Source organism: Canis lupus, chromosome 34 (genome assembly GCF_003254725.2).
Source record: "Canis lupus dingo isolate Sandy chromosome 34, ASM325472v2, whole genome shotgun sequence".
In the NCBI taxonomy this organism is placed as follows: Eukaryota; Metazoa; Chordata; class Mammalia; order Carnivora; family Canidae; genus Canis; species Canis lupus.
In genome coordinates this window covers 26,788,603-26,805,589 of record NC_064276.1, presented here as the reverse complement: position 1 = coordinate 26,805,589, position 16,987 = coordinate 26,788,603, and the positions used below count along the sequence as shown (strand labels likewise).

Genomic DNA, 16,987 nt, shown 5'->3' with positions numbered 1-16,987 from the left:
TAGGTTAACTCTAGTGTTTTACAACCTAAAAAAAAAATGCCTCCACTATCTCAGCCAGGTGATCAAGGTTGACATCAACAGCGATAAATCATGTTGATAGTAACACACTTACTTAATAGGTTCAAAATGACACTTTATCTCTGTTGTCTTCCTCCAAAAACCCTTAACTCCATTCTAATCATTAAAAAAAATCAAACTCAAAAAAAAAAAAAAATCAAACTCCAAAGAAGGGTATTCTACGAAATACTTGACCAGGACTCCTCAAAAAGGTTGAGATAATAAAAAACAAAGAAAGTCTAAGAAACTCTCACAGCCAAGAAAAGTCTAAGGAGACATGACAAGTACATGTAATGGGGTATTCTGGTTAGAATCCTAGAACAAAAGAGGACATTAAACAAAAACTAAAGGAAAAAATTTATATAGGAAGATAGATATTAGCTGAACCTATTGTGGTAGTCACTTCACAGTATATGTAAATCAAACCGTCGTGCTTGTAGTGTATTTTGTGTGATTTGTCCTGCATAACTGAGCACCCCCATCTGCCTGTAGGCAGGCAAAGGTTAAGGAATGTTGTTTGTGAGACTGAGGCTGCTGCATAAGTGAACTCAGGAACTTGATTAGTTGGCATCAGCAGGCCTCCAGGTCAGAATTGGCCCTCTGGTCTGGAGGCCAGAAGCAGTAAATCTTGCCTTTCATTCCCTCAGGCCGGAGGCTGGGGCTGCCCCCTCCCCCCAACCCTCAATGGAATCTGGGACTGGAGACAAGCACACCTGGTCCAGCTCCTTGAATATGTAAAGACACGATAACGTAGAAATGCAGCTCGCTCCAAACTGCACGTAGGCAAACAAACGCTTAACTTCAGATCCACCTCATTTGCCCTATAAATACGGCCCTTATAGGGATGGTCTGGATGGTCTGGGGAGGGGAGAACGCTCCACCCAGACCTCTCAATCCCGACTCCACCGTGGCTGTCTCCATGGGGCTTTCCCAACTGATGAGGGCGGATGTTGTAAGTACCCGATTTGATGTAACTTTGCCTTATTCTCCTACACTGCTGACTATTGCCCTCATCTATGCGCAGATTTCTCTTCCTTCTTTCTACTGGATTTTTATAATATCGAAAAAGTGGTCTTTTTCCTCTTTGAAACTGAGAGTAGGGCTGCTGTGAACCTTTTCCTAAGGACAATGCCGTGCACCTTAAACTTACATGGTAAAGTATGTCAGTTATTTTTCAGCAAACCTAGAAACAAACTAAGGAATCTGAATATATTATGGAGTTTTGTTACTAATAATGTATCAATATCAGTTCATTAATTCTTACAAATGTACCATATTAATGTAAGGTGTTTATCATAAGGGGAACCTGGGTGCAGTGGTTTTCCAGAACTCTGTACTATCTTCTCAACTTATCTGTGAATCTAAAACTATTCTAAAAAGTAAAATCTATTTTAAAATGTCTCAAAGAGCAGACACATATACATCTTTGTATATATTTAGAAAAGTCTGAGTTTGAGCAGTTTTGCTTTTAAATTTTTGATAGGTGTTGCCAAACTACCCTACAGATGTACTCTACCAAGAGCGAGGTATAAGTGCAACTTGCTCTTAAGGAGTAGTAGCCATGTTTTCATAGGTCTATTTTGTTATTTTTCATGGCTGCATATTCTCTTCAATGGATGTATCTTAGTTCACTTAACCAATCCCTGTCATGAAATTTAGGCTGTTTTGAACTTTAATAATACACCGTTGTCCATCTGTACACATAATACTTAGGATTAACTGTAAGTGGCACTGCTGAATTCCAGGCCTTACACAAAATTTCCATATATATTGCCTAACTAACCTTCAGCAAAGCTGTACCAGGTTTACATTGCTATCAACAAAGTCTGTTTCCTCACACTCTCACCAAAGTGACTTTTTCATCTTTGCCAAACTGGCAATGAAAAAGACATCACTCTAATTTGCAATCCTTTGTTTCAGAACTTGCATTTCTTCATTGAATTGGCTCTTCATGTCCTTTGCTCATTTATCTATCAAGTTGGTTACCTTTTGCATCATTTATTTGCAAAGGTCCTTTATTCATTAAGAGTAATTTTTTTTTCTGCCACATATGCTTAAGTATTTTTCTCAGTTTTTCATTTTAGCCATTTCTGATGTCTCCATGCACTCAAACTTATCAATCTTTTTCTTTATGATTTTGATACACACTAATGAAACTTCTCCCCATCAAAGATTATATTTTCTAATATTTTCTATTACTTCAATATTTTCCCTTTTTCATAGAAACATTTCCTATTTCTGATAATTATTTTAATTATGATGTGAATATATTACACATACATGTCTCAAATGGCTATTCAATTAACAGCACCATACCCTGAATAATCTGTATCATCTCCCACTGAATACTTATTGTCATATACTTAGTTTATACAGAATATTTATATGGTATACATGCATATAATTTATAGACTTCATTTTATTAATTCCTGGATCAGTACCACACTATTTAATAACTGTAATTTATAAAATATGTTTTGATGTTGTGTAGGGTAAGTCCCCCATCATTAATCTTAATCTTCAAAATATTCATGGTGATTTTAATTAGTTTATTCTCCCAGAGAAATTTTAGTATGCATTTTTGATCCCTCTTTTCCATATTCCCCACCCCAGACTTTAAGGTTTGGATGAGGATTGCATTGAATTTATTAGGGAGGACCATTATATTTAAGATACTGAATCTCATACAGGAATATATATTTCTCAACTTATTGAAACCATATTTTATATTCAATATATTTATGTCTTAGATATTTCTTGTTAAGTGTTTTCGTGGATATTTTATAGATTGTTATTGTGAAGTTTTCTGTTTTGTTTTTCTGTGCTTTCTTACCAACTACAGCTACAGGAAAGAAATGCGTAAAAGAGATCAATCTGGTTGTGTGTGTGTGTGTGTGTGTGTGTGTGTGTGGTGTTATCCTACACTTTGTCAAGTTTTATGTTAATGTTACGCCAGCCTCGAGTGCTAGATGTGCTTACCACTGTTGGCCTGCTTGTAATCTCTACTTAGTGCAAATGGCCATGCTATATCCCTATTTAAAAAAAAAATTATCTAATATCTGGATATCTGATCTTTCCATTGGTTTAAAATGTCTTTAAATCAACTATCCTGGGATTCCTGGATACATATATATCTAGATTATATCATCTGCAAATAATGTTGCTTTTTTGATAGTAAGCTTTTTGTTTGTTTTTCTTATGGCACTGACTAGAACATTCAGAAGAATGTTAAAAAATACCAAAAAAGATAGATACCCCCAACTTCTAAACTTAACAGAAATAAGTCTAGTCTTGTATTTCACTCAAATACAATGTGTGTTGTTGATTCCTGGAACACAATTTTGATATCATTAAGGTAAGAGTCTTCTCCCAGTTTACAAAGAGTATACACACACACACACACACACACACACACACACAAACTTTGTTTCATTAAATTTATTTTTTCATCTATGTGATGATTAATATTTTACCTTCAATTTGTTGATGTATAATAACTGATTTTTTAAATCTTAAAACATTTTTACTTTCGCTTGAGCATTCTCAATTTTGCTCTAGGCTCCTGGCTGATTCAGTACCCTGCCCCCATCTAGTGTTGCCTATCTACTTAGATTAATGGGTAATACCTGACCAATGCACCTCAATTCCATAAGCTGACCAGGGTCTATTGCATTATATGACTGGCCTTTAAAAAGATAAGTTGTTTTTTCTTTTAAGTAATCTTTACACCCAATAGGGGGTTTGAATTCACAGCTCCCAGATCAAGGGTAGTGTGCTCCACTGACCAAGCCAGCCAAGTGTCCCTAAAAAGATGTTTTTAATTTTAATTATTGTATTTTTTCAGTTCTAGAATTTCCATCTGTTTTGTGTGTGTATGTGCTCATGCATCCACACATATGCTTTATATTTCTCCACTAAAATTTTGGATCTTCTTTCCTTTTCTTCTTTTTTAGAGAGGGAGGGGCAAAAGGAGATGGAGAGAGAGAATCTTAAGCAGGCTCCATGCCTGGGTCAGAATCTGACATGATGCTCAATCCCACACTCCTTGAGATCATGACACAAGCTGAAATCAAGCATTGGTTGCTTAACTGACTGAGCCACTCAAGCACCTCCTTTAATTTTCTTGAGCATACTAACATAGCTGAAGTCTGATAATTCCAATATCTAGACCTTCCATAGACCCATTTGTATTTTGTGTTTCTTCTCTCCATTTTGAACATGCTATCTTGTATCCTAAAGGCCCTTGTTAATAACACCAGACAGTGTAGATGAAAAGTTGTAGGGAGGATTTATGTTTACTTCTGGTTTGTGGCTGGAGACACTAGCAATTCCAGATTTCTTTCATTTTGATTGAGACTATTTAAAAGGTTGGTTTCAGTATTCCGGAGGGGCTGGCTATGTCTGGTTTACTCTAAAGGGACAGCCCCTTCCAGATCACAGCCCTAAAACTGGAGGGCTTACCTAGGCCTCCTAGTTTGATGGGCCTTGAACACCATTTGCCTTCCTAACCTTAGGAGTCTCTCAGAAACTCTACTACATTTTTGTTCTTTGACTCCTCTTCTAGCATTGGCAGGTGTCACTAGGAAAAAGCAATCCCAAATAGGCTCACATTTCTCTGTATGCTTCCAACTTTTCCAAAAAAATAGGGAGAGAGTGAAAGAAGGAGGGAGAAGGACAAGAAGAGAGAGTACTTATTTTTTTTCTTGAAGTGTTTCTAGTTCTCAGCAGGAAATTTATACCAAGGTTATACTGGGATTTTTTTTTTAAGATTTTATTTATTTATTCATGATAGACACAGAGAGAGAGAGAGGCAAAGACACAGACAGAGGGAGAAGCAGGCTCCACGCAGGGAACCCAACACAGGACTTGATCCTGAGACTCCAGGACCAGCCCAGGGTCGAATGTGGCACTAAACTTCTGAGCCACCAGGGCTGCCCCTATACTGGGATTATTATCTGGTTCATCATTACTGTTGACTCTCTATTTTAAATATGTTTTACACACATACTCACATTCTGTCTCATTTTCTCTCTCTTCCTTTCAAAGTATTTTTTTTTCTAGTAGTTACTGTTGTTGAAAAATAAAGCATCAAGATAAAGCCATACTCGTTACCAGCACGACTCATTTTTGCCCTTCACTATAAGGATGAGGCTTTATACTCCATTTTTATTCTGATTGTGTTAACCTTTAAATGTTAGAATGAAAAAAATCCAGAGTTAATGTTTCTGTGTCTTTCTCCTAAAAAGATAAAAATTTATAATGCTTTTACTTGCCCCTTCTTTACTACACTTCTCTCTACATGTGTACTGTGCCATTTCCCACATTTTCTTTCTAAAAATCTGGATCTAAGATTATAGGCTCTTATTTTCTTTACATTATTCTTCTTCTATTTCAAAAAAAAAAAAAAAGCTTTTTAAATGACTGCATTAAACTCTTCAACCACAACTCAATTACTTAGATTTAATTATAATTTTTACTAGTTTTATTGCTCATCACCATTTCTTATAGACTATGTTTTTTTCTTTTTTTCTTGACACATCTTTTTCTGACTTACATTAATTTGACTGAAATAACTTCCTCATGTACATTTTTCCTAAAGGTGATGTAAGTTTTTGCATAAAGTTGCCTTTTCTTTCCCCTTTATGTGAATGATGGTTTAGCTGGGTATAAAATTCTAGGGATACACTTGCCCTCATCATCTTATAAAAATATTGATTCACTGTTTTCCAGTACATGATGTTACAGATTAGAAATCCAATACCAATCAGATTCTCTTTACCTTGCATGGAACTCTCACCCAGATATTAACAGCTCCTGCCCTCTCCTCCTTCACATCTTTATTCAAACTCAACCTGCTCAGTGAGGACTTCTTTTATCAGCTTTTAAACTGCAATCTTCATGCTTTCATCCCACTTCTTTATTTTCTTCTGTAACACTTTTCTTCTGTAACATACTATATAACTTATTAAATTCGTTTAGTCTTTGCTCATTCCACCAAAATATAAACTTCAACAACAGGGTAGAGACTTTCCTTTCCTTTATTTTTTTATCCTTCCTGTGAGAACTGAAGCCTGGCTCTAAACAACAGCATCAAGAGGATGGATTTTTTAGCTTTTGGGATGCCTCTGATTAATCGCCAATTTCTAAAACTTTCCAAGGGATATATAAACAGGGAAAATGTGAAGAAAATCAATTTCCAGATCCTTAGCTTTCAAAGATACTCTTTCCCAAAACTGATATGCCAGAGAATGTGCCTCTGTTCATATCAGCCCTTCTCTCACCTTTAAAATAAAGACGCACCTCTCATCCACCCCAAGCCTTAAAGTGGAACATTTCTTTGAGGGTCAAATCCTCCAGGGGGATAAACAACGAGTAGATTGCTTTAATGATTAAATCAGGTCATAATAAATCCTTAGGGCTTCTTGTCTTTCCCAGTCTTGTATACATTTCTGTTAAGAGGAAAACATTATGCTATACAGAGAGTATTTTGGCCTAAGGATTCTGCTTTTTGGTAATAAGGTATTGGGAAAAACAAAAATTTTCATATAAAGACTTTCCCTCTTCCATTTCCTATCAACAAAAAAGGAAAAATAAAAAAAGCATTATTCTGGAAGAGTTCCATGAAAGCAAAGCAAAAAAAGAATCAGTGAGATATATTTAGTACTCAAAAAAATAAGACTTTTCTTCATTTTTATATTTAAAATTTAATATACATTAAATTTTAATATGTATTAATAATATACATTATGTATTATATGTATTATATATTATATTATAATAATATAATATAAATAATATATTAAATTAAAATATTTAATATTTATATTTAATATTTAAATATAAATGATTCTTTTCAGATATTCTAATATTCTAGGATTTGTAGGTATTTATAAAGAAAAGCACCTTAAAAATACCAAAGCTGAATAGATTAGTATATTAGTTATCTATTGCTGCACAACAAGTTACCACAAATGTAGGAGCTTAAAACCACACATATTTATTATTTCACAGTTTCTATGGGTCTGGGCAGAGTTCAGCTGAGTGCTTGGAGTCTCATAAGGTTGCAATCAGAGTGTTAGTTGGGCTGAATTCTCATCTGAAGATCTGACTGGAGAAGGATCCACTCCCAATCTCACTCAGGTTATTGGCAGAATTTATTTCCTGGAGCTGTAGGACTGAGGGCCTTGGCTTCTTGCTAACTCTACTTCCAGCAGTCTTTAACTTTCTGAGACCACAATCAGCTCCTAAAGGATACCTACAGTCCCTTGCTACATAAGCTTCCTCAGCATGGCCAATTACTTCATCAAACCAGCAAGGAAAGGTTCTAAAGAGTTTCCCAGCAAGACAGAGTCCTACATAACATTACATAGTCACAGAATTACTTCCCATCATCATTAATTATTCTGTTGGTTAGAACTGAAGGGAAGGGATCATAGAAAGGTATGAATTCCAGGTGGCAAGGATCATGAAGACTCACTTTAGACACTATCTACCACAGTAATGATTCTTCATGTAATTAAAATATTTTCTTGAATTACCAAGAATTTAAGGACTCAGTGGGTAAAAATTATCCATAAAACTTTATAGTGTTTTAGAATTGGTGCAATATAGAGTTATAATCTATTTTTATCAAATCATACAATGAAATATTTCTTTCAACTATAATCAGTCTTCATCTTATTTCATCTCAAAATGCTTAATATTTTTTATAAATAATATAATTATTTTAAAAAATAATTGTTAGCTGCTGGGCTGATTATTTTTAATAGTAGTGTTTATATTTCTTTTTCTTTAAATATATAGGAAGCGTGGCCATGCTATTTAACAAAGTTAATGGAGTTCATTCTAATTTTATATATGACTCTTATTTAATTACTCCCAAAAGCTGAATACCAGCATCTCGGCATGCTTTTTTTTATTATATTCTCTCACAAATCAGTAATATTTTAAGCTACAAATTGTACCATATCATTAGAAATTAAGTAATGAGAACTAGCATTTTGATTTATTACCTATTTATAACATGTTATAACATTGATGAATTAACCATGTTAGATCTGTATCATTTAAACCTTTCCTGCTTTTAGTAATGTCTTACAAAATATGTTCCATAATCTTTCCTCAGTGATCTCTGTACTGTTTTTTTTTAAATGTATAACACATATATTTAAGTTGAAAAATGAGGTCAGACTTTTTCTGATAGACAGTAAGTCTGATTGGAGCTGATTGGACTGACAAAAATGACAGGTTTGCCAATTAGACCCTTCTACTATCCAAATAAAATTTTCAGCTCCAAGATTTAGATGAAAATATGTTTAAATGATGTGATAAGATAACAGCATTTTATAAAACATATTGTAGGGGGATCCCTGGGTGGCTCAGCAGTTTGACGCCTGCCTTTGGCCCAGGGCGCGATCCTGGAGTGCCAGGATCGAGTCCCGCGTCAGGCTCCCGGCATGGAGCCTGCTTCTCCCTCCTCCTGTGTCTCTGCCTCTCTCTCTCTCTCTCTATGTCTATCATAAATAAATAAATTAAAAAATAAATAAATAAAACATATTGTATTGGCACAGGTATAGAAAATAAATCACATTTACATTTTTCCAGTTCTCTCTGGGTACACTGAATTACCTAAGGTATCTCAAAGTCAAAGGGTAATAAGTCTAATTAATAATCACTTGTTACGTCTTGGTAAAGCCTTTCTGTTATATTTCCAAGAAATTTGGGAAACCAGATGCCTCTGATGTTTGGGCAACAAATCATTCTGCAAGGTGTGTGGATTCCAATTCATTTCTTTTGCCCATTTGAAAGATGATCTAATTAAGTTGTCAGGTAATAGATGAGTTAAAATAATTATTTACAATCATTATTTTTGGCACATAATTAGAAGGGGCTCAAAGGACTGGATGGAGTTGTTATTACCTAACTCCATTTTTGCTACCCATTTATGATAATGTAATAATATATATTATATAATAATGATTATATAATTATGTGTTATTTATATATTATAAAAGTATATAAATAATATATAATGTGACATAATATAACAAATAATAAATATTAAATTAAATCCATAATTATATGAATATAACAATATATAAATAAAATTTTGTAGCACAGATATCTGTAAAAATGAAGAAATAATAGAATTGATACAAAATTCTATCTCTTTCCAACGTTAAGTAATAATCATTCATAGGTTCATGAACCAATTATAGGGAAAAATCCAGTTATTTCATTGGGAACTGGATTTCCAATAAAAATTTTATGTTTTGCTTTTATTGATTATTTACCAAAATGTATTATCTTTATGTTGTTTTGATTATGTACTGATAATGGTTATAAGAATTCAACCCAAAAGAAAAATGTATTAGCTCTCAGAACCTTATGGTTATTGTCAAGAAGACAATTTTAAATTATGGGGTTTATTTTATTTGTGTTTTTTGTGATTTTCTTGTAACGAAATAGGACAGAGAAAATAATGAAAGGCTTCCATGCTTAAAAATTTATTCAGGGTTAAATTCTGTGGAAGAATTAAAATGTAAATGTGAGTTCAAAGAAGAAAAAATAAATATGGGAAAATTCCAACTCTTTTAAAAGATATTACTCATAAATATGCAAAGACATAGTAGTAGACATAAAATCCTTATAGTATTTAGATTCCTCTGGAAGCTTTAAAAAGAGTAATGAAACAGTTTTATTTTAAAATGTTAGCATGTTACAAAATGCCAAAAATTACAATTTTTTGCAATTATTTAAACTAATGGTGAAAAATTTTAGATGCTAACTAAATATGTGAGGGGATTCCCAGTTTTAATTGTGTGAGGGGGTTCATAGTTTTTTAGGATTGATTGGCAAGTTTTTTAAGATAAAAATTTGTAGACTACCGCTTTCTACAGCCACCAAGGGCTGAGAACAGCTGTTGCTCCCAGACCCCAGACCCCAGAACACCCCTCTGGCACAGGCACCTTGATATCATGCTTCTGGGATCCACATGGATTAAAAATCTATTGACTACCCCTTGTGTACTTGTCATGCCAACTACAAAAAGGAACAGGTCACCTGCAGCCACTTTCCTCTTTGCCAACCAAAGTGGAGTGTCTGCTTCTTCCTTGTTTAGTAACTCATGCTGCTCAACTGGCATTGATGGCACCTAGGTATTCTTGCAAGAGCCAGACATAGTCTAGATCGCAGAGAGCTGGTCTCCTGGGCCGGTGCCAAAACCTCAGACATGGCAGGGTCAAGATATGAATCCATTTACTAGAACCTGGGTGAAAGGCAAGGATTTTATTGCCATGAATAGGAGAGAGATTTATTATTAGAACTAGAGATACAAGATCAAGGTGACTTGATGTAAAATAGTCACGATAAGTGCCTGGAGCTTCTGAAATTCCACCTGGCTAAGAAAGTTCTGTTCTTAGAACTTTTCCCTAGCACCTGGGGAAGAAGAAAGCCTACAAACAGTAGTGAGAGATCCTCACCTACCTAAATGGTCCAAAGGTATTCAACCCAAGACCTCCTGACTCCAAAACCTACTGTAAATTGTGAATTGTGTCCCTCATAAAGATATGTTCAAGTCCTAACACTGGGTACTGTGAATGTTCTCTTACTTGGAGATAGAGTATTGCAGAGTTAATTAAGATATAATAAGGTAAGATGAGATCATAGTGGATTAGGATGGTACCTAATCAGCCACCGGTGTCCTTATGATACAGACACACATAGAGGAAAGCCAGCCTTGTAAAGACAGGCAGAAATTAGACTGATGCAGATAAAAGCAAGGAAACAGGGGATCCCTGGGTAGCGCAGCGGTTTGGCGCCTGCCTTTGGCCCAGGGCCCGGTCCTGGAGACCTGGGATCGAGTCCCACATCGGGCTCCCGGTGCATGGAGCCTGCTTCTCCCTCTGCCTGTGTCTCTGCCTCTTTCTCTCTCTCTGTGACTATCATAAATAAATAAAAATTAAAAAAAAATTTAAAAGCAGGAAAACACCAAGGACTGGTAGCAACCGTCAGAAGCTAGGAAGAGGCGAGGAAGGGTTCTTTAGAGTCTTCAGAAGGCTCATGGCCCAACTAACCCCCTTGGTTTCAGACTTTCAGACTCCAGAACTGTAAGAGAAGAAATTTGTCTTTAGGGTACTCAGTTTGTGATAATTTGTTACAGTAGTCCCAGAAAAGTAATATACCTCCCTACTGAGAAGTTATAAGAAATGTCAGGAAATCTGCCACTCACCTAATATTTGGTTTAACCCACAATACTAGCCTCCTGAAATGGAATTCAGCTGAACTAAACAAACATTTATTCATTGCATGCTTACTACTTGTCACTGCACAATATGTGTTTGCATGTTTTTTACAGAGGTGAAAAAGACAAGACATAGCTCCTAACCCCAGGAAGTTTTCAGTCTAGAGAGAAAAAGGCTGGAGGTTAAATAAGAAATTATAAAAAAGAAAGGATGATTTCATGTTCTTTCAGTGTTATGCTTGGTCATTGTTTATCTGGCCTGCCCAAGATTTGTTTGATTCCCTAGAATAACCTACTTTGTTTGGCTTTCCTATTTGCTATTTGATTAGAGCTTGCAAAATTATAAGTTACATATTAATTTGTAGATTTCTGTTCAGTAGAAAAGAATAATACCAAAGGTTACAATTTAATTGTCTGTAGTTCATTATCAATCTTTTTTCCCCCAATAACAGATTTTTTTAAATTGAGATATAATTGATATATATATATATATATAAAATTGTGTAAGTTTGGGCAGCTCGGGTGGCTCAGTGGTTTAGCGCCGCCTTCAGCCCAGGGCGTGATCCTGGAGACCCGGGTTCGAGTCCCACGTCAGGCTCCCTGCATGGAGCCTGCTTCTCCCTCTGCCTGTGTCTCTGTCTCTCTCTCCTCTCTGTTTCTCATGAATAAATAAATAACATCTTTAAAAAAATATATTTTAAAATTTTAAAAATTGTGTAAGTTTAACAAAAACAAAAACACAAAACAAAACGGGGCAGCCCGGGTGGCTCAGTGGTTTAGCATTGCCTTCAGCCCAGGGTGTGATCCTGGAGACCTGGGATCGAGTCTCGTGTCAGGCTCCCTGCATGGAGCCTGCTTCATCCTCTGCCTGTGTCTCTGCCTCTCTCTCTCTCTCTCTCTTTCTCTCTGTGTGCTTCTCATGAATAAATAAAATCTTAAAAAAAATAAGGTGTACAGTATACTCATGTAATATGTTTATATTGCAATGTCATTGCCATTGGAATGGTAACTAACGCCTCTGGTCACATCACATAATTATCACTTTTTCTAGTGATGAAAACACTAACATCTAGTATTAGTTTCAAGTTTAACGTTTATAATACACTTTTGTCATGTGTGATCACTGTACTGTGTATTAGATCTCCAGGACTTATTTCTACTAGTTGCAAATATGTATCTTTAAGCAACATCTCTCCTATTCCCCCACCCCCTATCTCCTGATAGCCATTATTTCTCTGTTTGGTTTGGTTTTGGTTTTAGTTCTGTTCTAGATTCTGCATATAAGAGATATTGTAAGGTATTTGTCTTTCTCTGCTTGATTCAGTTTTTTGAAAAATCTTTATGTGCTACAGAAACCTCTCTTCTTCAAATGCTCTTAGAAAACAACTTTGCCATCTTCCCAGTTTTTCCGTTTGTCATTAATGAGTTGAATACATTTTTGACACATGTTGACTTTATTTTTGTAGGAAAGTCATGTTTTTCACTTTGAAAATTGTATTTTGACATAGAGCTATTGCAAAGCATAAATGATAAAGAAGATTAATATGGTTCCTGGAATGCGGTAGGTGTTGCAAGAGTATGACCTCTCCCTTAGCAACTGAGAAAAGCCTGAGCCTTTCAAGAGAAGCAATCTCTTAGGACCCTCTTCCCTGCCAAGGGACAAAGCAGTTGTGTTATACACTAATTCTTTATTCTCTTCCTATCTCTTTATCCCTCTTGTTCCTGTTCAGTAGTAGGGCAGACATCTTAACTGACCATTTTTAAAACTTCTTAAGTTCCTCTGTGTTAAGAAATTGAAACCTTCGATTGTATCACCCCTTCCCTCCACTCTAGAGCTCTAGCTTGCTTTTGGCCTCTTCCCCATGTCAGGAATTCACTCCTGGTCCAGCCGACCCATTCCTTATTTGTCTTATTCTTATTTGTCTTCTGCAGTGACGTCTTGATTACAAAAAGTCTTTTATTTAGCTTTTTCTTTTTTTTAAGAGAGAGACCATGTTCAAGGAAGAACGGGGGGGGGGGGGGAGGGGCAAAGAAGAAGAAAAAGAATCTTAAGCAGGCTCCATGCCCAGCACCAAGCCCAACAGGGCTCAATCTCAAGACCTTGAAATCATGTCCTGAGCTGAAATCAAGAGTTGGATGCCTAATCAACCCAGCCACCCAGGCACCCCATATTTAGCATTCTTAATCTCTTAGATGTAACTTTGTTTAAAGTTACAGGGCGAAATTTATGCTACATCCAGAAGGTTGGTAAATTTGAAAACAAGTCTTAGAAATCTTTGCTGTAGTGCAAAAGCAGCAAAATCTAAGCAAGAATTCTGAGAGGAAAAAAAATTAAGTGAAAGGACCATGTTCAGTAAGTTACCCTTGACCTCAGTGGGACACCATCACTCCTGAACTTGTAAAGAAGCACTTACTCAGTAACGATTTTCTAAAAATGGTGCCATTTTTCAGAAGTTAATATGACCTGAAACAGCAATGAATTCAAGCATTGCAGGCTAGAATAAGAAGCACAGTGTACAGTTTCTGCACAGATTGAAGTGGCTAGAGAGAAAAGGGGAAAGAATCAAGCCACCTAAAAACGTGGAACCTGTGGAACATTTTACCTTTAAGAGCAAGAAACAAGCTAGGTGTTTGGGAGGAACCTGGTGATTTGGGGTGAATGGATAAGAGTTAGGTACCACATGAGGCAGAGATAATTCATTTGTTTATCCACCATTTGCACAGCAGACAGATTTTATTTCTTTCAGAAATTTACTAACATGCATTTTTTCCAAAGGCCTTTTAAAGTAAAATTTATGATGCCATAGCTAATACTTTGTGACAGTAAATATTAGGGTTTTTTTTTTCTCTTCAGGGTATTATTCTCTCCTTGATATAATGATTTTTAAAATAGATTAATTCTATTCATAAGATACAGGATGAAGATAGGTACCTAAATGCCACGCATAAGAAAATTGGACCACGGTAATTGCTGCCACCCTGTGGGAGAATGATAGAAATTCAAGATACTGTTAACCTCCCTAAGTTTTTAGCATTGTCTCTCTGATTTAAAAATTCATGTGTCATTCATCCTTTCATTCAACATTTACACTGCACCACGCCACGGCTGGATGCTGGGGATATATAAGACAAGTAAGACACAGTCTGTGCCCCCAAGGTATGTGGAATACAGTTGTCCAGATACAATGTACTGTTAAAATATTGTCCCAGGAGAAAGCATTCTTATTATGTATGGGTAGTGGAGAAGCCCGGAGACTTTCCCAAAGAGGTATAATCCACAGATTCATGGATAGCCAGGCTGACTCTATTCAATGTGACGTTCTGTTATGAAAATAATTTCCTAAGTAGGATTTTTCTGCTCATTCCTGCTGGTTCTTTCTCATTTGCAGAAAGGGAGAATGGGGGAAAATGGAAGGCTGACCAGCCTCAGAATCTCAGAGAATATGTGGAATATCTTTCCTTTGCCTCTCTAGAAACGTCCCCACCCATTTTCATCCTGCTCTATTCTACAGGCTGGAAGGCTGACTCATGTAGACTACCTCTATCCCTTCTCTTGCACGCCGACTTCTGGTTCCATATTGGTGGTGAGGAAGTATTGGCAGGAGATCTGCAAAAGAGATAAGAATTAGATCATGGTATTTATACCTGGTTTCCCTCTCATCCGGGGAGGAATCACTCAATGAGAGATCTCAATTTCTCCCTCCCTTTCAGATCCAGAGGTGGTAACAGTGCCCAACAATTACTAGTCCCAGTGTGCCACACTAATTCTTGGGGTTTTCCTATATTCTGCCCACACCTTTGTAAATAATCCTTGCAAATCATCCTAATTTGAATATGCCATTGGTTTCCTGCTTCCTTGACTGACAGAGAAAAAATTAATAACCGTATGATTGAATATATGAAGTTTATGTAAACAAATGATTGAATTCAATAATTGAATGAGTGAAGGCATGAGTAAATGAATGAATGAGTGCTAGAATGTGAATGAATGAGAACTGAATGCAGGCATTTGGAGTATATTAATATTTCACGCATGAATAAATGCATAATGACTAAGCAAATGAATGATACCCATGTGAAAACATGAATGGAAGCATAAATGAAGAATGAATTCATAAAAACATGAATTGAGATACTTTCTAAACAATCTGAATGCCTGACTTCACCATCTCCCCAGGCTCCCATCTACTAGAACATATGCAAAGAAAAGGAATGATAGAGCTTCTTTCTCAAACAGGGCTATTGTATGGAAACATAGTTTAGAGAGAGACACTTAGAGATTACATTAGAGAAAAAAAAAAAAAAGACTCAAAAGAGTAAGTTAATTTAAAAGGAACCGGGAAGACAGTAAAGGTAGAGATTTCCTAAGAGAGGCAGAAAACAAAGATCGAATAGAGTAGAAGGAATAAGTTCCCTTTCTTTAGAAGAAATCAACATTGACTCAGACTAAGAGACTAGGAGCCATGAGATAGGAACCCAGACAGTAAATATTGCCATGAGAATCAATTAAGCCATGGATGAGAGGGACTGGAAGGCATTTAATTGCCACATTTGGATGCCAAGGTGGGATGGCCAATGAAATATTTTCCTTAAGATTCAGACATCATCTATTAAACTACTGGTTCAGTAGTTGCAGAAATCTCTTTCCAAAGGATCCTGGTCATTAGTGTAGGGTCACACATCTAACTCACTTGTTCTGAACATGAGACCTTGGTCAAGATTCAGAGCTTAGGGATCCCTGGGTGGCGCAGCGGTTTGGCGCCTGCCTTTGGCCCAGGGCGCGATCCTGGAGACCCGGGATCGAATCCCACGTTAGGCTTCCGGTGCATGGAGCCTGCTTCTCCCTCTGCCTGTGTCTCTGCCTCTCTCTCTCTCTGTGTGACTATCATAAATAAATAAAAAAAAAAATTTAAAAAAAAAAAAAAAAAAAAAAGATTCAGAGCTTAAACATTCAGGTGATGGAATTAAAAGCAATTTAAAAATCATAAAAACCAAATGGTAATTTGAGCTTGTGTTTCTCAGCTTCCCTTTTCCCCAAGTTTAAATGTTTACTTAATAATTTAAAAAGAGATAATAGAACACATCCATATTTATAAGTGTAGTCCAAGAAGGATACAATTTTTATGCTAGAAATCTTAAGTAAATTCTGAAAAGTATAAAAGGTATCATTCAGGAAAATGGTCATGACTTTTGCTCTGGAAATCTCATTTCTAAGAATTTTCTTAAGAAAAGAATCACACAAATATAAAAAAAAAAAAAAGCAAGGACAAGAATGTCACTGCAGCAATGTTTATATATGTTTTAAAAAGCTTAGGGATCCCTGGGTGGCTCAGCGGTTTAGAGCCTGCCTTTGGCCCAGGGCGCAATCCTGGAGTCCCAGGATCAAGTCCCACATCGGGCTCCCGGCATGGAGCCTGTCTCTGGCTCTCTCTCTCTCTCTCTCTCTCTCTGTCTATCATAAATAAATAAATCTTTAAAAAAAAAAAAAAAGCTTAAATGTCCATTATTAGGAGACTATAAAGCAATAGCTAATAATAGGTAACACTTGGCAAGCATTGATCTAAGTATATGTTAACTCATTTAATCCTCACATGAATCTTATTAATAAATAAGTACCATTATTATAACCATTTCAGAGATAAGGAAATTGAGGCACAAAGAGTTCAATTTACTTTCACAAAACTAGAA

General features: G+C 36.0%; 1 protein-coding gene across 1 annotated transcript in view; it reads right to left on the bottom strand.

The window, feature by feature from the left end:
- Positions 1-13,755: 13,755 nt before the first annotated feature.
- LOC125754323 (collagen alpha-1(I) chain-like) overlaps positions 13,756-16,987 on the bottom strand; it is a 110,915-nt gene continuing 107,683 nt past the window's right edge. The window contains exon 3 of the mRNA XM_049105783.1: positions 13,756-14,906. Coding sequence (XP_048961740.1) covers positions 14,841-14,906 — 66 coding nt within the window. The 3' untranslated portion in view covers positions 13,756-14,840. The remainder of the gene's footprint in view (positions 14,907-16,987) is intronic.